Source organism: Nelusetta ayraudi, unplaced genomic scaffold (genome assembly GCF_046127955.1).
Source record: "Nelusetta ayraudi isolate G7.1 ecotype Tasmania unplaced genomic scaffold, CSIRO-AGI_Nayr_v1 ptg000026l, whole genome shotgun sequence".
NCBI classification, from domain to species: Eukaryota; Metazoa; Chordata; class Actinopteri; order Tetraodontiformes; family Monacanthidae; genus Nelusetta; species Nelusetta ayraudi.
Window position 1 is genome coordinate 4,725,660 of NW_027466076.1, and position 24,341 is coordinate 4,750,000.

Here is a 24,341-nt window from a genome sequence, read left to right on the forward strand (position 1 = left end):
AATTAGCGCGTGTGCTGGGGGGTTGGGAAGTTAAGAGTTTTATTGGCATCTGGTGGCTCTCTGTCACACTCGTGTGCCCTCGCAGTGGAAGCGTGACTTTTTTCTGGTCAATATCCCCCGTCCTGAAATCTATGACATCTGACAAATTGGATACGCAAATGGGTATCGGAAGTACGACTGAGTGATTTCCTTCTTTCAGTAATGCGTTCTTTGTGCTAATTGATTTGTGTGTAATGTTTTTTTTATTTTTTTATCAAGCTACTTATACAGTCTGTATCAGTGCCACCACCACAAAAAAAAATAAAAGATAGAACTTCAGTTTGGCATTTGAACTCCTTCTTCTCCAAGACAACCCCCCCAAAAAAAAACAAAAAACTGAACACCCTGCCTGAAGTCTGTCTGTGCGTGAATAGACTCCTAAAATCAGAAGGAAAACAAAACAAAACAAAAGAACCTGCCAGTCACCTTCATATGTCTCTGTGATTTCACCATTCTGAGCTGCAGTAAAATAAAGCGGGCGGTGAGTATCGAGAGCGAACTCGTGGATCCTGCCTCGGCTCTTGCGTGCCGAGCGGAATAGTTTTCGGCTGTGTCCTCTGCTGCATTGCGATGTCTTATTAATGACTCTGGGGGTTGCTGCCTTGCTGCAGAATGCACTCGGAATGAATCTGCAGACACCTTGCAGGGGGCGGCGGTGGTGAGGGCACCCCACCGTTCTTCACCTCGGCATTAAGCAGGTTTGCACATTACTGAAATACATGTGAAGCCAGCGACACGTCGATGCTGCTGCTGCCTGCAGGTATTGACCAACTGGTTTAATGTCCTTGTTAGCCAAACAGCCTTCTCAGAGTGACAAATAGCTGCCGTTTGTCACTCACTCCATTGCACCTACTGTGTTTTTAAAGATTATTTTTTCAATTTTTTAAAAAAAAGAATCCGTTTAAATTCTCTTCTTGCTGTACTTTAAATTGTCTCCTGTGTTTAGATGAGTCACATGGCTTTCTCAGCCTTTCCCTAAACCAATATTTAAAAAAAAAAAAAAAAAAAAAAATGTTTTTCTTAAACTTGAATAAGGCAGCTCTTTGCCAGTTTCACCCCATACTCGTTCCACTGGTTGACAACAAACACTGTTCTATTCTATTCCATAAATGTTTGATCAGATGTATCAAGCTGCAGTGCGGGATCCACATTAATTCATTTTCAATTCAAACTACTCCTGGTGTTGGTCGTGTTTTTCGGTGATGGATCCTCACAGTTTCTCTGTGTTTCTGCAGGACGAGGGCGTGTCTGCGCAAATGATTCCGACCAGCGTTTGCCAACATTTGCTGCTTAAAACGTTGCAAATTTACTTTTGAAATCCCTCTGATTTCATCTTGGACTCATCATGAAAACTCTGCGAGTTATTTGAGCCACTCTGTCTTTCTCCTGCAGCTATTTCTTTAGGTTGGTGACCGCGTAACATACACTACCAGTCAAAAGTCACACCATCTCATGCAATTTTTTTTTTAAATCTTCACAACTTTGTACACTGCAGATAGATACTGAAGACATCAAATATATGAGCAAGATGTATGTAATTATGCGGCAAAGAAAAACACATTCAGTAACTCTAAATATGTTTTTTAAAAAAATGTTTTTCTAAATATTTTTTCCTACATAATTCCATGTGTGTTCACAACTTTGTACACTGCAGATAGATACTGAAGACATCAAATATATGAGCAAGATGTATGTAATTATGCGGCAAAGAAAAACACGTTCAGTAACTCTAAATATGTTTTTTAAAAAAAATGTTTTTCTAAATATTTTTTCCTACATAATTCCATGTGTGTTCATTCGTAGTTTTGATGCCTTCAGTGAGAAACTGCAACGTCAATAGTCAAGAGAATGAAAGAAAAGACATTAAATTCATAAGGTGGGTCCAAACTTTTGACTGGTTGTGTATATGATACAGACAGGGAGACAGACGGACGGAGTATATTCATTATTATTATCACAGTTCACCCTGTTATTGCATTAATGTTATGAATGCGGATACTTGAGATGACTGGGACACAATGGCTGCGTCCTCCTGGGGTGGCTCATGTGTCTGCCTGGCTCCCTTCCCCTTGACAAAAAGCACACCCTCCAGTATCAGCATAATCAATGGGGAGTGGTGCTCGAGTGGGGGGTGTGGTGGTGGTGGTGGTGGTGGTGGTGGTGGGGTGGGGTGGGGTGGGGTCGGTGGGTGGGTGAGGTGAGGGGGGGGGCGGCTCCCAGCAGTTTGCTGGCCTGCGATTCGCTGACGCGCACTCTAATTGGATCAAGTGAGAACTTGCTTAGCTGAATGCTTTGCGCCGGGATTGGTGGCGGCTGCACACACACACACACACACACACACACGCATGCACGGCGGCGGCGGCGGTGGCCAGACAGGAAGACAGGAAGAGAGGCGGGGAGACGGAGAGGCTGCCCTTCTCACTGCCACTGTGAGTGGAGGAGGGAGAAAGAGAGAGAGAGAGAGGGAGAGAGAGAAAAGACTGCGAGAGGAGGGGCGAGGGAGGGAGGGGAGGAGAAAAAAGGGGAGTATCCCGTCTCCTCTGCCCTTCTGTGCTGCTGCAGCCCTCCCTTCTTCTCCTCCCTCCTCCTTCCCTCCCTCCCTGTCATTCTCTTTCTCTCCCCTTTACTTCCCCTTACTCATCTGTTTCCGCGGCCGGAGCTGGAGAGGAAGGAAGGGCACCTGCCCGCTCCCTGATGATTCAGCCTTTCGGCGACCGCGAGGACCTGCGAGCGAGGCAGCAATGTCTTTCCTGCCACTGCAGCGCCGGGCCGTCCTGTCCTCCTCCTTTTCCTCCTCATCCTCCACCTCTTTGCTGCAGCTGCCGCAGCTGCCGTCGGCCCTTCATCCCGAGCACTCAGGTGAGTGAGTTTGCCTGCGTGTCTGGACGCCCTTCTCGCAGTTACACTGCGGCAAAAAGAAAAAAGGCAGAGGGAGAGAGAAAGAGAGAACATCTTTTTTGTTTGTTTTCTCTTTGGTTGGTTTTTGTTGCCCTGCAGGAACGACGACGCTTCCATCTAACTTGTGACGGTGCATCCTGCCAAGCAGCAATGAGTCGCGAACGTTTGCCCCCTGTGTTCTGAAGGCTTACCGCGCTCGTCCCACGCTGCTAACGACGACCAACTCACTGCCAGAAGGGCATCCGACCCCCTCACTCCCTCCCCCCAGCCCCTACCCAACCACCTCCCCGCCCCTTCGCCCCCCAGGGCCCTGAATCTGCAACCCTCCACATGGGGGAAAAGGAAAACTGGTGAAGGGAACCGGTGACTCAAAAGTCACCGTGCGATGCCCTGAGTGGTGAATCAGCGAGGTTTTTTTTTTGTTCCAGAGAACCTTTTTTTTCTGCAGTGAGAAGAGAGAGAGAGAGAGGGAGAAAGGATGACTGAGGGAATCGAGGACCAGTCCGCCGGACCGACTCCCCCTCCCGGTTCGACCTCCCCCACCAACTGTACCGTCGACACCGGACAGTTCCCCAAGGAGAAACCAGAGGAGACAGAGGAGGCAGCTGGAGAGAGCGGAGAGAAGGAGGAGGAGGAGGAGAAAGAAGAGGAGAGGGCCGAGGGGACGGCAGGAGATGGTGATGGTGGTGATGATGATGGGGGGCGTTTGGGAGCTGCGGCGATGGTGGCCTTGCCGGGAGCCTGCTGCGTGTGCGTGCAGATGGAGCAGGTCAACAACTGCCTGCACTCAGAGAAGATCTGCATCCTGCCCATCCTGGCCTGCCTGCTCAGCCTGGCCCTGTGCACCGCCGGCCTCAAGTGGGTCTTTGTGGATAAGATCTTCGAGTACGAGCCGCCCACGCACCTCGACCCCAAGCGGATCGGACAGGACCCAATCATCATGGTGTCGGCCGAGCCCACGTTTGGACCGATGAGCCCTCGCTCGACCGCTTCCTCCTCGTCCACCGCCTCCTTAACCACTTCCTCCTCTTCCTCCGCCTCCTCCACCGCTGCCGGCGGTGCCACTCAGGGGCATCCGGACGTTTTTGTGGAGGACGGCAGGTCTACGCGGCGGCCGTACGCGCCCCAGCCTCCGCGGGCGACTCAGTCCGATCCCTCCGTCACCCTGAAATACAACGACAGGTATCCCAAGCTGACTCCTCCCCCGCAGACCACGCAGGAATCAAACAACATTGTCATCCCGACATTCTGTAAGTACCCTACGCTAATTCAAGTGAAAGCTACTTGGATTAGTGGCCCTTCCATCCTTGCACCCTTCCACTCTTCCACTGTGTCCTTTGTCCCATTCTGCTTAACCTTGGCGCTCACTCTTCAACATCCCCATAATAAACTGATTTCTTTTTTTCTTTTGCCAAAAATGAAAATAAAATACATTCAGGTTATTCTTCTGATTCGCGCCATTTGCTTTTCAACGCGGCTGGGAAGTTATTTTTCCAGGCCCTCATGCGTAAGCAGGCACGTTGTGGCTTGCAGTGGGTCGTGGAGGCCCATGACTAAGCCTCTGAAGTATTGCTACACAGATAGGTGCGCACGACATGGACGTTCCACTCACGCTGACATCACCCTCGCTAGTAGAGTTACTACTCCGACCATCACTTCCTTCTCTTTAACTATTGATGATCCCTTAGACTATAACCGCCGTGATGTAGGCACCGTGAATGGGCGTCCTCGCGGTACAACTGCGATCGTTTTAGTACATATATAGATAGATGGATAGATAGACAAGTACTTTCTTTATCAGCTGCACAATCATTCAGCAAATCAGCTTATAAAATAGTGCATAGAGAGTAAGAGAAGAGAGGAGAAGAGACGGCTGCTCACAATATGGAATCCTTGAATGTACCGAGGTGCATTTCCAGTCACATGAAATAGTGAAAAATCAATAAAGGATCTGGGACAAAAAGTCCAAAGGCAAGCTGCGGTACGGGGAGACTTCCTGTTATCTCTGCCTGTGGTCCATTTCAAGGTCAGATCCTGCCAGAGGCTAATTGATGCCCCCGTCATTCCTCTGCCAGCTGGGGGGAATACAAGCCGCTAATACCGTCTTTTAGTCACATCACTGGGATTTATTGCTCTGTGTGTGGGTTAGCTGATCAAAGATGATCGAGTCAAAGAGGGTCAGTGTCAAGCATACGTAGATCACAAGCGTGGATACTTTTAGTCGCAAGAAGCCTTAACAGGAGAGAAAGGACGAGCACGTGAGGAGCTCCCACCTGTCAAAGTTCTTTACAACTGATCTTTACAACTAATCAATATATGGTGTGTAAAATCTGGCCTGATTTATGATTTTCCAAGGGGCTCTATGTATTGCTATATTTCTAAGGAAGCCTGATAGGGACAATCCAGCACGTTTCGTATTTAGGGTGAACGCTGGCATCCTGAAATAAACCAACGAAGAAGAAGGTGGACAAAGTACCCAAGTTTGTGCGCGCAGACCACCGTAGTTCACTGGCAAGCTTGGGAGAGGAAGGGTGAGCAAATGAGCGCTGCAATGTAAAATCTGACCACTTGATGGCAGAATTTTACACACTGTACCTTTAAATCCAAATTTTATGTGTTTGCCTATTGGAAGCCAATTAATGCGTGTTCCAAGTTAGGAAAGTCTGTACAGTGGAACATATCATCCATGTCTCGTTATGAAGGTAATTGAGTCTCCGCGTTATTAATTTTGATACAAGTCATAGTCAATTTCCAGGAATCCTTGACAGGATGTCATTAAAATACACACACTGCAGGAGTAAAGCTGCCAACAGAGGGCTATAAAGTCACAGTTGGCTGATTTGTGATGATTATAAATTCTTTGACACAACAAACAAGACCCTCACTGGAAAAAAATGCTATTTTTCCCTATCAAAGTTCCTATAAATGCCAAGCAGGGTCGACTGCTTGAAAGCTCACACAAAATGATTTAGATACGAAATCACATTTTGCATTCTTCTTTGTACATTCTTTTTCTTTTGGTGCTGAGTCTTTGCACTTGACTTTCATTTCATTTGATTACGTTTTCTTATAGGAATGAATGATTGTTAAATTGGATCATGAAATGTACGTTCTTCCAGTGATGACGAATGAATTATTGATTGTTGGCATTATCGAAAGTCCGCATTTTGATTCCAGATGCACCAAATAGAAGTTTAATTCCTCTCCACATTCTGTGACCAGAGTGACGTGTGACAAAAAAAAAGACAAAACAATAGACTTTTGGACATTATTAGGAAGAGGGAACCACATGTGTGAATGTTATGTTTACTGTGCTTACAGCCACAATATTTACATGCATAACAACAAGTGTAAATGGGTTGACATTCACCTGACCGTAACATCCTTTGTGGTTTTCACTTTCTAAAAACTTTGGTATTTTTCTGTGTTTTGTAACAAACTGTAACCTGCAAACACCCCCCTCTCCCCGTCAAAGTGTCAAACAGCAGGGTTCACAACAAAGGGAGTTTCTGCGACGTAAAATCTCATCAGCCTCCTTCTAAAAGACACACAAAGCCCAGCATTACATTCAACATCAAAGAAGATGTTTTTTCCAGGATGAGAGGTTTGTCGGAGCTGAAGCAACACGAGTCAGACACAAGGCTTGAGCAACCGCAGGTTTAGATTACAGGCTTTTGTCTTGTGATGACATGCAACCCTGTCATTTGTTGGTTTACATCATATGACTGAGGGGCAGCAGGGGCTCTGCACTTTTTGTAAATCTGACCAAAGCTTTTAACTGGTTTTACTTACTCTTGTATTCATCACTTGGCTTAAGGGATTTGGGATTTGTTGTTGAAATTCAGGCGCTCATTTTTCATTCCGGTTTGGGCTGAAAGAGGATGATGATGTTTTGTGAACACATACTTATGGACAGCAGCAGGTTTAGAGCCTTTAACAGTATTGTAACAGTTTTAGTTAGTATTAAAAATTTGAATAAGTCTAAATCTGGTTTAATGATGACTAAAATCACCAACGACCTAATGGCAAATGACAAAATAGTAGCTACTCAATAGTAAAAGCAAACTTTATTATTCCTTCATTTGCCTTAGTGGTCATTTTTGGAAACATGCCAGAGGAAAAAAAAAATTAAAATAAATTGCACAGCCTTGTAATTCAAGCTGTGTAGTTTAAGCCAACTACAAGTTGGTTAGAAGGGTGCCTTAGATTGCACAAAATATTGCATTAAGACCTCAAATAGTCTTAAACCATATTTTCTACCTGGCCTCTCTAAACCTTTGTTGTGTTTAAGGATAATCCCACTCTTACAATATGTGTTTGTTTCTCTTCAGAGATGATTTGAGGTCAATTGTTCTGGCCTCTGTAATATAACTCATCACCATCCATCCAATGACTGCAGTCACATTTCATATCAGGAGAATGAACAAACTGACATCAATTCTGAATGAAGTCTCTGCCGGAGTAGGATTAGATGCAGTTTATGTCCATCTGCCATTGCGAGGGCCTCGGTGGTCACTGTGTCTACAGGGATAAAACATAATCTTCAACGTGTCAGTCAAGACATCTAACTGTTAAAAAAAAAAATCCAGTTTATTGTTTGTGCCTTCTGCCTTCAGCTCAATGAAGATGTGATGCAGCTTTCACAAGTTTGGTCTTCATAGTAGTTCATTTCATTTCAATAACACGTTTGTGCTTTGTCCTGCTTATTCTCTTACCATATATTTTTTTTTAATTGCATTTGTGTAGATGTGCCTCACCGTCTGTCTTTGCAGGAGCCATTTTACCACCAGAGATTATGATGATGATGATGACATGATCAGTTTAGAGGCCATTTCCTTACGTTCCACCAAGTCCAGACAGATGGGATCCTTTGTGTTTTGAGTGCAGGTGCGCCTGTGTTCCCATCGCTGCACCAATTAACGTCAATGTCTTTCACAGCCGCCACCAGCACCGTCGCCGTCACCACATCCAAGTCCTCCAGTCATGTGACACGCTGCAGCGACAGCCAGAGGAACTACTGTGTTAATGGAGGGGAGTGCTTCACTCTTGAAATCATGCCAGGCAGCACCAAGTTCCTCTGCAGGTATGACATGGACAGCGGGGTGTATGTCACAACTCTGCAGCTCATCTGCCTAAAGGACACAGTAGATGGGATCATGTTGGATGATATTGTGACAGACTCCCAGTCGTTCAAACTCTGCTTTGCATTGTATTTGCATATTAGATGTGTTGAGCAAATACACGCGTGAAAAGTACTATGTTTCATGGGCTACTTCGTTTCCCAGTTTGAATAACTGCAATAAATACACATTCATTTAGAATTTTTCTTGAAGTAATTCAAATTAAATCTTGAATGAGTGAAAGCCCCCCAAAAAAGTAACTCAAGACAAAGATCCCAACTTTTTGTGAATTTATTTTATCAAGCATTTGCTTTTGAGAACAATAAAACTGGAGAAGCCTTTGGGATGAGAGGTGGAGGCTGGGAGGAAATTACTGAACATTGCACACAAGCAGAGTCAAAGTCTGTTGAGTTCTGCTCTCTAGGTGTTTGAATTCCTCTTTGGGGAAACACAGGTCACTTGTGTGCAGCATGCAAATAGACTTGTAAGCTTGTGTTTGGTCTGGGCATGCCCGTGGAATCCATCTGCTCATTAGCAGCACAAAGGCCTCGACTGTTCTGTATGTTCACAACAAACAGGGATGTCTGAATTGGAGGCCTCCCTTTGTCATAATGTTATATTTAGCTTTCCTAAGCAATCAAAACCTCCCTTTTCACAGATTCCATTTACAAAATCAATGACGCGCATTGCTTGCAGCTTTGAAAGCTTTAACTTTGAAAGAATAAAGGTTGAAATTTGCCTTTTAGCACTTTCACTTCTGCTCCGACTGCCAGGTTTTGCTTGTACTGTGTGTCATGTGCACATTCTTTGACAATCGCAGTCTCTACAACTTTCATCTGCAATGGAGTCATTCCAAAATATGATGCAAGACACAAACAATTCACAGAATATATATCAGAGCCTTGTGTCTGCGGTTAAATTCACATCCAAAGTCAAGCACAATTGATCCTTTAGTTGATTCCCTACTTGGACAGCAGCACGAGTTCTCATCCTCATTATTGGTCAGCCACAAAGGACAACATCATTTACGGTATCGTCGAGGTAGGAGTTCTATCGCACAACAATCTAGAGCGATCCATTCCCCAGCAGAATGGCCCAATAAATTGCTGATTAACGACTGCACTCTCCAACATTCTGAGAATTGTCTGGACAGAGAGGAAGACGGGTACTACAACTAGACATTTGTTAGACAATACAGAACTCAGCTCTGTGCAAAAAACATTGGAGTTTTGCTCTTTATATAGGCAGGTTCCCTCTTAAACATGTCTTGACAAAAGTAGTCAAACAGTAGTTTAAGTCAATTTGGAAGATGTTGAATCAGGTCCCCAGAGAGAATTGCTGGCAATGTTATTTGAGGTTGTAAGATGGATGAAATGCAAAACAAAGAAACCAACCGACCAAGACAAAGTCCAAAATCTGTGTTGTTTCAGTTTTTTGTTTTTTTTTATTTTGTTTTTGCCTATTTGAGTTTCATTTGTTGGTTCTTGTTTATGTTTGTGTGTGTGTGTGTTTGTATGTGCTTGCGTGTGTGTGTGTGTTGGTTGCTGTGCATTTAGTCAGTCAGTCTTGTGTTCTGTTTTCCTTTCTGCCCATGAACCAGGTGCTTGGCGGGATTTACTGGGCACCGGTGTGAACGAGCTGTGCTTAAGAAAGTCTCAGATCCAAAACGTATGTGAACACAACTGTACTCAATCCCACACGTCATTGCTGGTGTTTCACCCTGTCAAAGAACAATCCATTCTCCCTTTACGCAGTGGTATAAATCAGCGGGGCTATTTCTTGACCCTGTTCCGCTGTCCCTCCATTTCGATGAGCTGAACTGGACTGGGAACTCTTCCCTTTGTCGGAGTAGTAAACTGGAATTTGCATGTACTTTCATCCCATTACATCTCATCCATCCTGCCAAGGTAGTTAGAAGATATGAACTGCTGCTCTCTCCGTCAAACCTCATCCCCCGCATCCCCTGACAAAACCAAAATACCGCACTCCCACTTTTGTGCAAGATGATAAATGAAGCAGCAACTGTTGTGGGTTTCACGTGAAAAATCGATGCTATAGAAGACTTTCTCTCGTACGTGAAACCCAGGAGATCTCTAAAAGAACTGCTGCGACTTTGTGACTAACTGAAGTATTGGTGAGGAACCTGCATTTCTTCCCCTTTAATTGTTATCAGGGCTGTGTAGATTTTTGTCTCAGCGGCTCTCAATGGATGTTACGAAAAAAAGTTGTGCTGGCCGGCTACCAATTGGACATGCAATTTTCAGTAGACCCCCAGAACGGTAGTCAATTGTATTACTGTCTCAAAAACAATCAGTCTGCAATGACCAGTAGAACTCACAGACCTTTCCTGACAACACCAGTGATGACTTTTGTGGGTTTGGTTTTGTGCTGCTCTTGCATGAACTAACCACCTTTTCTGCTCTTGTCCATGTCCTATTGTGTCCTGTTCAGGTGTCCAGATGAATTTACCGGTGATCGCTGCCAAACCTATGTAATGGCCAGCTTTTACAGTATGTCTACTTCCTCTTCCATCTAATCATTAGAAGGTAGCATGGTTACCTCTAGGGCGTAATGTGGGAGTATTGCATTATGTTTTTTGCCACCGAATGTGCTGCATGTGGATGATATATTGAAATTTGTGTGTCCCTGCGTTAATGATATGGAACCACTGGCTCCCACTGCCACTGATGTTTAGTTTTGGGGAATACATTTTATACTTCTAAAAGTTTAGCGTTGGACCCTCCTCTCAAACTCAAACTTTCTTTGCAGTTTTCTCATTATCTGTCCATCCATCCATCCATTAATCCATCCATCCATCCATCCATTAATCCATCCATCCATCCAGCCATCCATCCCCATGGATATAAAGGGCGCTACAAATTAGTTTGGACATACACGGCGTTCTAAAAAGCTGAACATGAACAAAGAAAAACTAAATAAAAGATACACACATAAAATAAAGTGGCCATATATTTTATTTAAAAATGTTCACGGACACCCTATATATACCCATGTTGTCTCCCATATGGACAAGCCCAAAAACCCAACACGCCAGAAACCACTGTAATCAGATGCCAGTGCGACGACAACAGCAGTCTGCTTCTTTGACTGACAAGGACACGGGCGAGAATACACGAGATGGCTGAGAATACACTACAGTGCAATATGAGTCCAAATTGTCTAGGACTCACAAATGCATAGTTCATTAAGTTATGACAGATGTGTAAAAAAATATATCAAAACTAATTTATAGTTCAATTGATTTTGTGTATTTAATTATTGAATTAAGGAGGCAAGTGGCACTTGGGATCAAAGACTCAAGGAACTCTCAGACTTGAAAAGATTAAAGTGACTAACGAGTTGGGAGCAGTCTGCTGGGACATCCCTTGCCTTCGACCTTGTCCTCCCAAGGTAAACTAAAGTCAGAGGCTTTTGTCGTTTTCCTGCCTTACCTCTGAGGCTCAGTCCAGGAACCCTCTTAAAGAGCCTCTTTTTAATCTGCTTGTGTCCATAATCTCCTCCTTTAAGGCCAAAGTGCCATGACCATCGTTGAGGGTTGGTGTGCAAATCCACTGAGAAAACGAGATCATTGTAGGCCAAAATGAATGGCCTGCTTCTTACTCCTTCAAGGTCTCCTGTTCCATATTCTTATGACCTGCAAGGAACTTGAAGTCTTTCGCTTGAAGAACCAGATTTTACCACCTTGAACGTTCACCGTTTTCAAGGTGCTGATCCTTTTCTTGATCTTCTCCAGACTCTGTGGCAAACTGTCACGGACTGATGATGCCAAAAAAAAAAAAGCCACGTTGTTTGCAAAAAGGAAATGTGCAATTGTCAAAGTCCTCATCAGAACCTTCTGTTGATCCTGTCTAAGCTCAAAGAGACCCCCAAGCTCCTTAAAGGGACATGATCGTAGGTTCCTTTCAGGCCTGCTTTATGTGTCAAGCACTTATAGATTTGGGTGAGCAAACCCACAGGGTGCCACCAGCAGGTCCACAAGGCTAAAGAGCTGGTGCACCACTCAACCTCCAGCGTAAAAACTGCATGAAATGAACTTTCCATGGGAGGTTGAGTGGTGTGACCAGTGGAGTAAAAGCACCATTCAGAATTAGACATTGCTGTAATTGTTTTTGTTTTAAATACGATTTGATATGTTTGCCTACCCAGGAGCCATTTACCGCACAAGTCCACAAAATCAATATGGCCTCTTCTGGCAAAATTCAATTAAAATCAAATCAAACAATGCAAAAAAAAAAAAAAAAAAAAAGCAAACAGACAAAACACTAAAGAAACAAAGACGCCCCCTGCATCCAATGAAGAATGCTCCTGTCGTTGTTGCACTTTGGTTGACAGTAGACTGTGGTCTTGGTGGTCTGGTTCATTAACAAAATTAGACGCTGTGCAGTCAACTAATGGACAGCTAATGGACAAAGTAATGGTCAGTTAATGGACATAATAGCCGTTATGTTTCTGTCAACTTGAAAGGCAGGATGCACATTTTTGGCGCTAAAGAAATGTATTACTATGGTTTTCACGTTTACCCTTTATGTCTCTGGAATCTGTCATTTCATGTCATTTTTTGTTAATTATGACAGGAGATTACAACAGTAAATTTTGATTTATGTTTCAAGCTATTTAGTTGAGCGTTACCCCACTTCTGGCTGAAAAGTGAGACTGATTCTTATTGTTACTGAGTTCTGGCCCGGGTTGGTTTATTTGTGTGCGTTAATGTTTGTATCTGAAACTTATTGTAAGACCTTGAGTTTCTTTCCTTTCTTTTTTTTTTTTTAAAGAATAAATTGTGCTCTTTTTCAGAAGCTGAGGAGCTGTATCAGAAACGTATTTTAACAATAACAGGAATCTGCATTGCACTCCTAGTCGTTGGAATCATGTGTGTGGTTGCCTACTGCAAAACAAAGTAATTCATGTCACGTTTTTATGTTCAGTTTACCTCAATGGCTCACTCCCCGTGTCTTTATTGTAACGGCCAATAGTGCACCCATCCTCTGAAGAAGAAACAATGCTGGAAAGACAACAGCACAAATGAATTATAATAAAGACCTAACAGGGATCAAACTATTGCAGATGCTGTATTCAGAGCTCGCACATTGTTCCAGTGCTCAAGTATTTGACACATATTAATTCTTTGTAGTGAGCATTTAATTGATGCAACTCAATTAAACTACACAGTTTTAGTGGCGTCTGTAAACAAGCCATGCTGAACTAGATGCATCCGCTGAGGAGGAATCGTTGGATGAACACTGGAGCTTGTTGTGTGTCTATACGGCGAGTCTTCTCCGATGGAGGATCTTTCAGTCATTAGTGCCTTACTTTTCCTGTGAAAATGTGACACTTGCGTTGAGGTTGGAAGAACCAGAGTCGATCCGCTCTGTCCAAAGTGCCGTGAGAACACAAGACAATGCAACTCTAAATCAGAACCAAATCACTCAGTGTATTTAATTATTCATGCAATAATTCATCAGTATATACTAAAAGACTAACATGGACAGATAAAAGGTCAATATAAAACCTTAATTTAAAAAAGTGTCACATTAAACTGGATATCATCTGCATATAGCTGATTTCTGATGGGAGAAATTCCAATTGAAATGCACATACACTGAAAGAGGAATTTGGGTGTCTATTGAATGCTATAATAACAACACTATGGAGTGTTTTCTATAGTGACTTATACATAACATTTACTTAATAATAATTGCAGTCCAGCCATAAAAATAATGGATAACAAAAGGCTAAATGTTTCTCTTTTTTATTGCATTTTAGGCCCCTTTATACTTTCCACTCGTGGTCTGGCTGCCTCACAATCAGCTTTGCTTCTTTTCAAACAGGAAGCAGCGGAGGAAGCTCCATGACCGTCTGAGGCAGAGCCTGAAAAACAAGAGAAACAAGAGCAGCACTTGTAACGGCCACAACCAGGCGAGCTCCACTCGAGGACGTCCGACTTCCAATTTGCCTCTTCAAGATTTGCAGCTTGTAAACGTATGCTGTTGATTTTTTTTTTCACCCCTCATGAACTGGTATGGAGCAAATCCCAACAAATCGCATTCACTGAGTTCACTCACATCTGTTGTGTTTTCCTTTTCCGTTTATGCAGCAATGTAATGGGACGAATATGCATGCAGCTGAGGAGGAGTCAGAAACGACCTTCTCAACGACAAAATATGCCTTAGCTGGTCATGACGCCACCACGTTCACACACATCTCCAGCCAAAGGTAGGCACCGCCTCTTAGCTGTCGTCGGTGGTCCGCTTCCAATTTGATGGAATCTTGCCGTGGAATGTTTAACCTTGTGATTCCAAAGGTGGAAGCCACTTCTCAAATGGCAGTGATGGACAACAAGTAATACGATGCCGTTCTCACTCAAACAAAAGTCATTTCGGATGTTCCCTTTCAAAAGTGTGTCATTGACGAGAATCAACTCCACATGTGAAAATACATTACTGGCTTTTCAAAGTCGGCTAAGGTGCTCCATCAACATTCCTGCGGCCTATAACAATATGTTTTGTCATCATCAACGTGTTCTCATCGACTCCGGTGATTCTGTGGTAGCTCATAAGAAGATATCATCCCCCGAGGCGTCGGAGCTCACTGAGTCTCTACATGTCCTTGGATGCAACCGGAGCGTTTTTGCGGAAATTAGTAGTATTGTGGGGTTTTTATTTTCACGCTGTGAGATTTTCTTTTATGTTGCTTTAAGTCAAGTTTATGCATGCTGCATATAGTTGAGCGCCGATTAGAAATAGGAAGTTTTATTTTGCTGGAAGAAGCATTGTGGATGTCTGGCATCGGGTTGAGCAGAATGTTATTTTTTAGTCTCTATCAACCAACACACACAATCCTCCAACAGTCAACCAACAAACTGACTCAGAGTGCAAATAAGAGTAAATACAAGAGGATAAAACTGCTGTGTCATGCATCAGTGGCGACTGGGAGAAAACGGACTGCAGGTGTTTTTATTGATTACAGTTGACGACACTGTCGGTGCCTTGACTGGCACAAGACACACTCTCTGTCCCAAAACCACTGCAGTTTCCTGTAGCATAACAAAATAAACTACATCATTGTGATGTTTCATAAAACTAAAGAACACATCGATTTGTCCACCCACTTTCATCCTAAAACCATAAAATGCAGCATAAAGGTAGTTGCTCTGTGCAACGTTCCCACAGGTTTTTGTTCCAACACTGGAGATTTTCCCCGGTGATGTCATCCGCTCTATGCTGCGTCTGAAACCTGTGGCGGCATAAAGGCAGAACGATTTAATCCGTTTAGATAACAAATTGAATGCATCATCGTCGTCGTCTTGCTACTATTCTCTCTTTTTTTCCTTTTCCCCTTTCGGGGACCTGGTTTGTATTTTATTTTTTTTTAAACTTTTGCATCAGCACAAGACTGATGTACTGTATGATTCGTTCATGCAGACTGTGATGTCACTGCAATGAAATACAGCAGGAAAAGAAAAATAGGCTCAGGTACATAAATCTGATTGGGGGGAGAAAAAAAGAAAGAAAAGAAATGTCATGGTCTAAAAGGCCAGTCTAAAACCTGTCTCCATTCAAATGAACCCCTCCCTGTCTCTGCAGCTGGAGTAATGACTGGAGCAACAGTGTTCTGTCTGATACTGAGTCTGTCTCAGTGATGTCATTGCCGGAGAATAGCCGCCGCGCCACACAGGGTGGCCGGGGTCGTCTGAATGCCACCGGTGGCACCAGAGACTTAAGTGCTCTGTCAAAGAACTTCCAAGACACACCCAACTGCAAAAAGGACTTGCCTTAAAAGACAAGGTAAATAAATGATCGGTTAACCTGGACCAATACATTCAGAAACGCCTAAACTCTCAGCGGCACCGCAGGGACTGAAGGTCAGTAGTCAGGTTTAAAATATCCAACGACCTGTTGAATCATCTCTTCCGCACGGAAGCGCATTGCTGCCACCCTAGAAAAAAAATAAGAAAACTTGGCCCAGGATCATGATATAACGTGAAAACTAACATGTTTTTACGTGATTTTTTTTTTTTTTTTTTTTACGTTATAACGTGAAACTATCATGATAATTTAACGTTATACTGAGGCAACATTCTAAAACGCTTAATGTAAATAGCTTTACTTAGCTTAATGACCAAAAACAGCCATCATTCATGGCCAAATTTCGTGTGGGCATCTCTAGTCATGCCCACTCCCACCCCTTGATATAAATATTCAATACATAGCAGCTAAATAGAGATGGGGCTTCAAAGACAGATTGTTTGTTTTCATTTTCAATTGACATTTAAAGCAGCGTGTTTTCTACATATCCCAAGATATATTTTTTTTCCTCCTATGAGGTGGCTCACCGAAACACTCCATCCATCTGCTGCTGCTCCGGCCCCTCTGTCACGTTTTAGAAGCCATCGTGGCCCCACCAGTCAAACAGTTTCCCCACCCCAACCCCCAACCCCCAACCCTCACCCTGATCATGAGATATCTCAGCCTTCTTACTTTGCTGAACCACTTTCACAGTGAGGTGAGACTGTGCAGGTGGAATTCACCCGCAAACGCATACAGTATATCCACTGAGAGGAAGCAGACGAAGGTCAAAGTAAATCCTGGGCCACTGTGACATTGAAACCGAGCGCCCTGCAGGCTGGTTGGATGTCGCCTGGATGCTCAGGCAGTGAGTGGAGACCAGCTGTTGTTTAGACTTTGAAAAAAAATGACATTTGCTTTGAAGTTTTGTTGAAGGTTTATATTATGGACCCGCTTCAGAACAGCTGGTGTCCAGGTCTTAAAAAAAATATACACTCAAGCATATGGGCATGTTTTGTATGGGTGGTGCCTGCTCTGCAAACTCATCACAAAGAAAGTTATTGTGAACTAGTTTGAGTTTTTAGGGAAAAAAAAAAAAAAATCCAGCCTCAGTATTTTTCATACGTATATTTGTTATTTTATATTCATACATGTGTTCAAGTACTCAATATGAGTTGCGCGATAGCGGTGTGACACGGTTGCAACCTTTTCCATTAGTGACCTTTGTCCTTCCTGACAAGGATACGGACCTTCACCAGGTGGTAAGTGGGGTTAGAACAGACATGGGCAAACTGTGGCCCGGGGGCCATATGCGTGCGGCCGATTAAGCTTTTTAATGCGGCCTGTCGAAACTTGCGCAGAGAAACCTTATTTTGGACACAACGTTCAAGTTTCCCATTTAGAAATGTGCTTAGAAGGATGTTCTGATCTTTTTGAGAGTATCAGCCGTTGCTTTAGTGCCACTTTGGAGAATTTGTGTGTTTGCACCACTTTTTGCACTTGATTGCTGAAACTTTATTTTAAAATAATAATAATTATTTATTCATTTTTTCTTGAACAAATTTGTCTTGTGACTGCTGTGCGTCAGTTAGAGTCCTTCTGCAAATAACTTAAATATATATATATATATATCTTATGTTGAGTACGTAGAGTGTACCCACTAGAACAGGCTAACTACGACCTGGGGGCCAAATGCAGCCTATTAAGCTTTTTAATCCAGCCCGCCGAACTTGAAGAAATAATATTAATAATCATAATCAATCATTTTCAGTGTTTTAAGAGTCACTGATTTTGTTGGAACGTTGCTTTGGTTCATTTTCAATTGACATTATTAAAGCACCGTGTTTTCCACATAGCCCGTGATATATTCTGCCTCCTATGAGGTGGCTCACCACCAAAACACTCCATCAGTTGCCACGCAATTTCATTGTATCTCTGCTACAGTGACAATAAAGGCTATTCTGATTCTGATTCTGATCCATCTGCTGCTGCTCCGGCTCCCCCTCTGTCAAATTGTAGAAGCCATTGGTGGCCCCACCAGTCAAAGAGTTTGCCCAGCCCTGCGCTAGAATAAACTCGACTGCATTACTGTGGAAAACCAATCCATCAGCGTCTTATTTCCCGCAGGTTCGACTCCTCGGCGACGACCCCGCCTTGTCTGTCTGCCGACTCCCAGGTCTCCCTGGCAACTCCGGGCTCTCCTCCCTCAGAGACGTCGGCCCCTCTGTCCAGCCTGGCCATCTCCGTCCCCTCGGTGGCTCTGAGTCCGTCCGGAGAGGAGGAGCGCCCCCTGCTGTTGTCGTCATCAAACAAAGGTCAGCCTCGCCACTGCTCGGGCGGAGACGATCGCAAGAGGAGCTCCGTCCACTACAACCACGGCCACGTAGCGGAGGACAGCGTGCCGCCCAGCCCGCTCTTCGCCATGGAGAATGGCGAGCAGCAGGTCAATGGCGGCGGCGGCGACCACCACGACGTGGCGGCTGCCACCTACATATTCTCGGCGGCGCTGTCCGAGCAGCTCCTCAACGCCAACAACAACATCGGCGACGACGATCTGGAAAAAGCGCCTTGGTGCGACGGGAGGCTCGTTGGCGACGCGGAGGAGCCTCAGGGGCAACACAACCCGTTGTTCAGCGCAGAGAGCACCGCCGCCGCCCTGCTGCTCAGGGCCATGTACAGCAGCAGGACTAACCCGGCCACGGCCAACAGCGCCCTGCACATCCAGTCCACCGGCAGCACCGCCCAACATGATCCCATCACTGCGTAAAAAAAAAAGGATAAAGAACTCGGAGAGAATCCTTTCTGTCGACAGAGAGGAGGAGGAGGAGGAGGAGGAGGAGTCAAAGAAGATAGTCACTATTAAACCTTAATTTTCTATAAATTATTTGCTGTGTATATGATGACAATAAAAAAAAAAATGAAACTTTTATTTTAGTGATGTAGTAAATAGAGTTTTATAACGAAACAAAAAAAGTTAATGTCTTGTGGGTTAAGTGCCATACACTAGTATGTAGCAAAGGTTAACGGTATATTTCAGCGCAGAAAAGAAAATGATCAACGGTGCCTTTGTGTTTAGTATGCTTAAGGGAACGCAGCATTGCATACTGGACCATGTACTCATCCTACTCTTCCAGTTAACAATCCAAAAAAAAAAAACAACCCGCTGGCTGCTTTCCTTTGTTTTCTGTTTGAGTGTCCTGCAGATAGAAGCGACCGCGGTCAACAGTGTAATATCCAGTTTATAGCGTACAGTCAAGGTGCATGCTACTTCTTCCTTAAACAACGTGATTGAACCTTAGGCAGTGTATCCAGTCGACCGTCCAGCCACTGGATCAGTTCACTCTCTGATGTCCTTTGTACAGACTAAGCCGCCTCACTAAGGTTTTTTTTTTTCTTTTTCTTAATTTTGTCGAGTAACAAAGATTGCAAAGGAATCAATTATTGATCAGCTCAGTAGTTACTTTGACCGGTAGTTGGGGAACAACTGCGCTCCGAATGTCGCCGTCTATTCCACTTTGCTGCAGATGAACTTATAGCTTTGGTGCAATTGGAGAAAACTTGTCTTTTTAAGTGTAACTAATTATTACTAATGACTAATTTAAACATATATACGAAATCACATGACATTTTGAAAGGTTTATCATTCTTTGTTAGAGTCGGGCGGACGTAATGCAGTTAGTTATGAAAGTGAAGAAATGTCAGATCAGACGCAGCAAGTAAAGAAAATATAAGAGACAAAGAGCCAAGGCCAAAACATTGTGACTTTTACTTTGTCCTTGTCTTAACAAATAATTCTGTACTACAATATTCCCATTATTTTGAAGGTCGAGCGTCATTTTTATGCAGGCATGAACGGGTCTTCTCTTCATGAAGACCAGCAAACTTCCCTGCGGTCCAATTTGTCGTACCTTCTATCACCGTTATTACATAGAATTGCGTCGTTGAATGCAAACATATATATCTGAGGTGTGATTAATCCCAGAGTGATTAATCCCAGAGCGATTAATCACACCTTTTACTGTGTGGCTTGAGAGAATATTAATGCAGTTCAAGCCATGTTAACAGATCTACGGAAAATGGTTAATATCACATATGACGGATGACTTTTATATTTCTCTATGACACACTTTTTACCCCAAAGTAAATACTATTGCAGTTCAGGATCTTTGCTTTGTCAAGAGGAAACTAGATGGAATATCGCAGAGGAAAAGCAGGTTTACCAAAACCTGTCCCATTATCCACTCTTTGAAGCCGCAGTGAACAGTAGTTTCTTAAAATGTTTCTAACAATGTAATTATGATGACCTAATGAATATGTGCTGCTCTATGATGTTTTCAAGCCATTTTGCATTGTTTTGTATTTACGTTAAGATTATTTATTTATTATTTATTACAAGCATCAGTTGTGCTTACATATAATATATTTTTTATTTTAACATAATTGAAAAGATGTAAAAACATGCACTGCAATCAGTTTAACATGTCTCTTGGTATACATTAGGAAATATGTCTGTGTATATTTTGTCACTTGTAGGACAAACATAACTCACAATGCTTTGCTGTTCTAGGTCTAGAAGTGTCATGAAATGATGTAAATACACCATGAAAACCTTCACTGCTGTTGTTTCTTAATAAATGACGTATGAGTTTTGTGCTTCAAGATAATACGCACGTTGTTCATTTTGTTTATGGCCACGGAATTCCCCCTCATCTGAAATGCAAATTACACAGAGTGGATTTGTAGAACTAATTGATTATAATTTAACAAATTATAATCAATTAGTTAAACAAAAACAAAAAACAAACAGAGAAAACTTTTGACCTCTGCAGGCCGGTTGAGGTCCCACTACAGACACCATCCACATCAACAAAAGCCAAACAAACAACTTTAATGGTCTTTGCCTTTACTTTAAACTACCGTTTGACCTCATTAGGACACACACACACAGTTCTGGCAGAACTTCTGTTCTGGCAGTGTGCGACTCCAGTTCACAAAGCAGAGAGTCCCATCATAACACATGCTAGATGACATTACTTATGACAGACAACAAAACAGTCTCGAAAAACCTTAACTTTCAGATTGCCAATTACTGATATTTCTCTTGGGACACAGTTAATACAACTGATAATAAATAGGACTACCTAATAATAAATAATGTATATTACACATAATAAATATTGTGACAGAGTTGTTAAAGCAGGAAATTCTGAATTCTTGCTTAAAAGTACAGTGTGTAAAATTCTGCCATCTGGTGGTCAGACTTTAGATTGCAGCGCTCATTTGCTCTCCCTCCATCTCCCAAGTTTGCCGGTGAGCTACAGTGGCCTGCACACACAAACCTGGATACCTCGTCCACCTCCTTTTTCTTTGTTGGTTTATTCGAGGACGCCAGCTGCTGGATTGTCCACACCAGGCTTCCTTCGAAATATGGTGGTGCAAGATGGCAGCGAACTGGGAGCACTGGGACCCTTATTGATCTATGGATGTTATTATATATATGTTTATTCATAAGAACTGATCTATGGGGAGGAATACCAAAATACTTTTTATTGTAATGCGATTATACACTTTATTGAATATATTTAGGGGCAGTATGTTAAGCTTTACTGATGTAAAATAATTAGTAAAAGTACAATCTAGTCTTCTTGTGTTTTTTTGTTTTTTTGTTTTTTTTAAATCAACGTTTTGTTATAAATAAATGAATAGTGAATGAACGCAAGGTGGCAGTGTTGCATCCCGACGTTCCGGTGTCCTATTGGGTTCTTGCCTGATTGCCGGCACATTGCATGCTTCTCGCGGGAGCGCGCACCTGCTGCAAGCTTCTGAAACAGTGAGACTGGAGAAACTTTGTTGAAAACCCACATCGTTCATTTCGAAACGAAGGCGCATTATGTCAAGTACACGTGACAGAACGATGAATTGACGCAATCGCCTCGTGTCATCCCATGTTTAATGTCCTGATGACAATTAATCGTTTCCAAATCAGTGTTTGGAAGAATTTGTGTGAAGTTTTCTGGGATAAACGAGCATTTTGTTTCTTATATCACGCTGTAGTAGAATGAGTGAAAGTGATCATTCAAAGTAGATTTTTTTTTAGCAGAAATGAAATCACTCAAACTAACTTAAAGAAACCAATTAAGTTAAGATTGAGTGGGATATAACAATTAGAATCAACTGCTTGTCGCCCACTTGTTCCCTGCGTGTCAACTGATGGGGGCCCCGACCAGCAGCATGACTCTGCTCCATCCTCACTGTCAAATGACGCATTTTCCATCACGGGTATAAAAAAGCGGCATCATTTCCCCGCCAGCAGCCGAGCCTCGCAGTCCTCACTCCCACCGCGGCAGCCCTCTGTCCGGGTGCCATGGCGTGACGCGCACCGGGCTCTCCACCGACTCACGGAAGCTTCCCCTCTCCCTCCCCCCAACCCTCGATCTTACCGACTATGGAGGACGGTAACAACACGACAGGTGGCTGGTCGCACTTTGAATACCCGTCCAACGCGACCCCCAAACCCGAGGAGGAAGAGGAGGTGAAGCTGAGCTACCAGCTGCTCACCTCCTTCTTCCTCGGCGCGCTCATCCTGTGCGCAATCTTCGGCAACGCGTGCGTGGTGGCGGCCATCGCCCTGGAGCGCTCGCTCCAGAACGTGGCCAACTACCTGATCGGCTCCCTGGCCGTCACCGACCTGATGGTGTCGGTGCTGGTGCTGCCCATGGCGGCGCTCTACCAGGTGCTGAACCGCTGGACGCTCGGCCAGGTGCCGTGCGACATCTTCATCTCGCTGGACGTGCTGTGCTGCACCTCGTCCATCCTGCACCTGTGCGCCATCGCCCTGGACCGCTACTGGGCCATCACGGAGCCCATCGAGTACATGAAGAGGAGGACGCCCCGTAGAGCCGCCGTGCTCATCAGCGTCACCTGGCTGGTGGGCTTCTCCATCTCGGTGCCGCCGATGCTGATCATGCGCTCGCAGCCCGGCAGCGTGGCCGAGGACCGGGCCAACCCCAAGCAGTGCAAGATCCGCCAGGACCTCTGGTACACCATCTACTCCACCTTCGGCGCCTTTTACATCCCGCTGACTCTCATGCTGGTGCTGTACGGGCGCATTTTCAAGGCGGCGAGGTTCCGCATCAGGAGGACCGTGCGTAAAAGCGAGAAGCAGAAGGTGTCCGACTCGTGCTTGGCGCTGTCGCCCGCGCTCTTCCACAAGAAGGCTGCGGAGGGTAAGACGTGGAAGAGGAGCGTGGAGCCGCGGCCGGTGCCCAGTGTCAACGGCGCGGTGAAGAGCGCCGAGGAGGGCGAGTCCCTGGAGATCATCGAGGTCCACGGCGGCTCCAGGGGGAACCTGCCGCTGCCCAACACGCCCAGCTCGGTGCCGCTCTTCGAGAACAGGCACGAGAAGGCGACCGAGGCCAAGCGGAAGATCGCGCTGGCGCGGGAGCGCAAGACGGTGAAGACCCTCGGCATCATCATGGGGACCTTCATCCTGTGCTGGCTGCCCTTCTTCATCGGCGCCCTGGTCATGCCTTTCTGCCAGGAGTCGTGCCACATGCCCCGCTGGCTGGAGGACGTCATCAACTGGCTCGGCTACTCGAACTCGCTGCTCAACCCCATCATTTACGCCTACTTCAACAAAGACTTTCAGAGCGCTTTCAAGAAAATCATCAAGTGTCATTTCTGCAGACCGTGACGGACGCGGATGAAAGGGACGAAAAGACGAGAAAATTAACAAAGAAAGAAAGAAAAAAAAAGAACAAGAGAAAAGAACCCAAAGCCTATAAAGTATCACACACACACACACACACACACACACACACACACACACACACACACATGAAAAACAGATTGTCGTACATGCAGAATGACGCTCACACTGAAGAGGGCTCATGTCTGTCTGTCTGTCTGTCTGTCTGTCACTGTCACCGTTACCATTGCATTCTCTCCAGCTGTCTGTAGTCTATGCATAGATGAAACTGTGATCGCCTGGTCGAAGCGCCGTGTCTCCTCAGCCCTTTCTGTCATCTCCAATAAAGTAATATTTTTTATACAAAATTTTGGGGGGTTGAGTGTTAATTACAAAAAAAAAAAAAAATAACAACAAAAAAGTGTACTTGCGTATTTGAAATTAATTCTAAACTACCTGGAATTTCAGGAAAAGGTAACTGCATCTAGTCTCCAAAATCTAAAAACAACAACAACCACAATAAAATAGTATTTATGTTCTTAAAAATACAAATGCATCATCTGCATATTGTTTTACAACTTTTTGTGTTACAACTTGAAAGACATTTTAGAGAGACACAATGAGAAGCTGTTTAAATCGAGCCTAATCCCAAAATGTTTAATCTCATTTTAAGGTGTAAAATTCTTGAATATTTTCTCACCCTTTTCTCTTGAAAATGTTGATAATTAATATATGACCTAAAATTGAAGAGGTGTATAAATTGCAAATTACCCATGGCATTTTCATAAATGT

At 44.0% G+C, this 24,341-nt stretch overlaps 3 protein-coding genes and 1 long non-coding RNA gene across 7 annotated transcripts in view; 2 read left to right on the forward strand and 2 right to left on the reverse strand.

The window, feature by feature from the left end:
* The window catches only part of pum3 (pumilio RNA-binding family member 3), a 224,074-nt gene that overhangs the window by 77,286 nt on the left and 122,447 nt on the right, over positions 1-24,341 (reverse strand). The gene's annotated exons all lie outside the window — the stretch shown is intronic.
* LOC142890312 (uncharacterized) lies at positions 1,676-7,882 on the reverse strand. 2 transcript variants are annotated; one of them, XR_012927059.1, is made up of 2 exons: positions 7,695-7,882; positions 1,676-2,944 (listed from the first exon to the last, which is right to left on the reverse strand). It is a non-coding gene; the product is annotated as an uncharacterized LOC142890312 (long non-coding RNA). The 2 variants fall into 2 exon arrangements; XR_012927060.1 differs by having other exon boundaries at positions 6,730-7,882.
* On the forward strand, positions 2,762-20,319 carry nrg1 (neuregulin 1). Of its 2 annotated transcripts, none has more exons than XM_076029244.1 (8): positions 2,762-2,898; positions 3,037-4,187; positions 7,876-8,020; positions 10,509-10,567; positions 12,873-12,975; positions 13,907-14,057; positions 14,173-14,291; positions 17,990-20,319. In XM_076029244.1, the coding sequence occupies exons 2-8, from the start codon at positions 3,416-3,418 to the stop codon at positions 18,627-18,629; spliced, it is 1,989 nt and encodes a 662-aa protein (XP_075885359.1). In that variant the 5' UTR covers positions 2,762-2,898; positions 3,037-3,415; the 3' UTR covers positions 18,630-20,319. The 2 variants fall into 2 exon arrangements, with proteins under 2 accessions (XP_075885359.1, XP_075885360.1); XM_076029245.1 differs by having other exon boundaries at positions 12,876-12,975.
* Positions 22,298-24,341, forward strand: part of LOC142889885 (5-hydroxytryptamine receptor 1A-beta) — a 2,308-nt gene continuing 264 nt past the window's right edge. The window contains exon 1 of the mRNA XM_076028564.1: positions 22,298-24,341. This exon is cut by the window's right edge and continues 264 nt beyond it. Coding sequence (XP_075884679.1) covers positions 22,308-23,555 — 1,248 coding nt within the window. The 5' untranslated portion in view covers positions 22,298-22,307 and the 3' untranslated portion in view covers positions 23,556-24,341.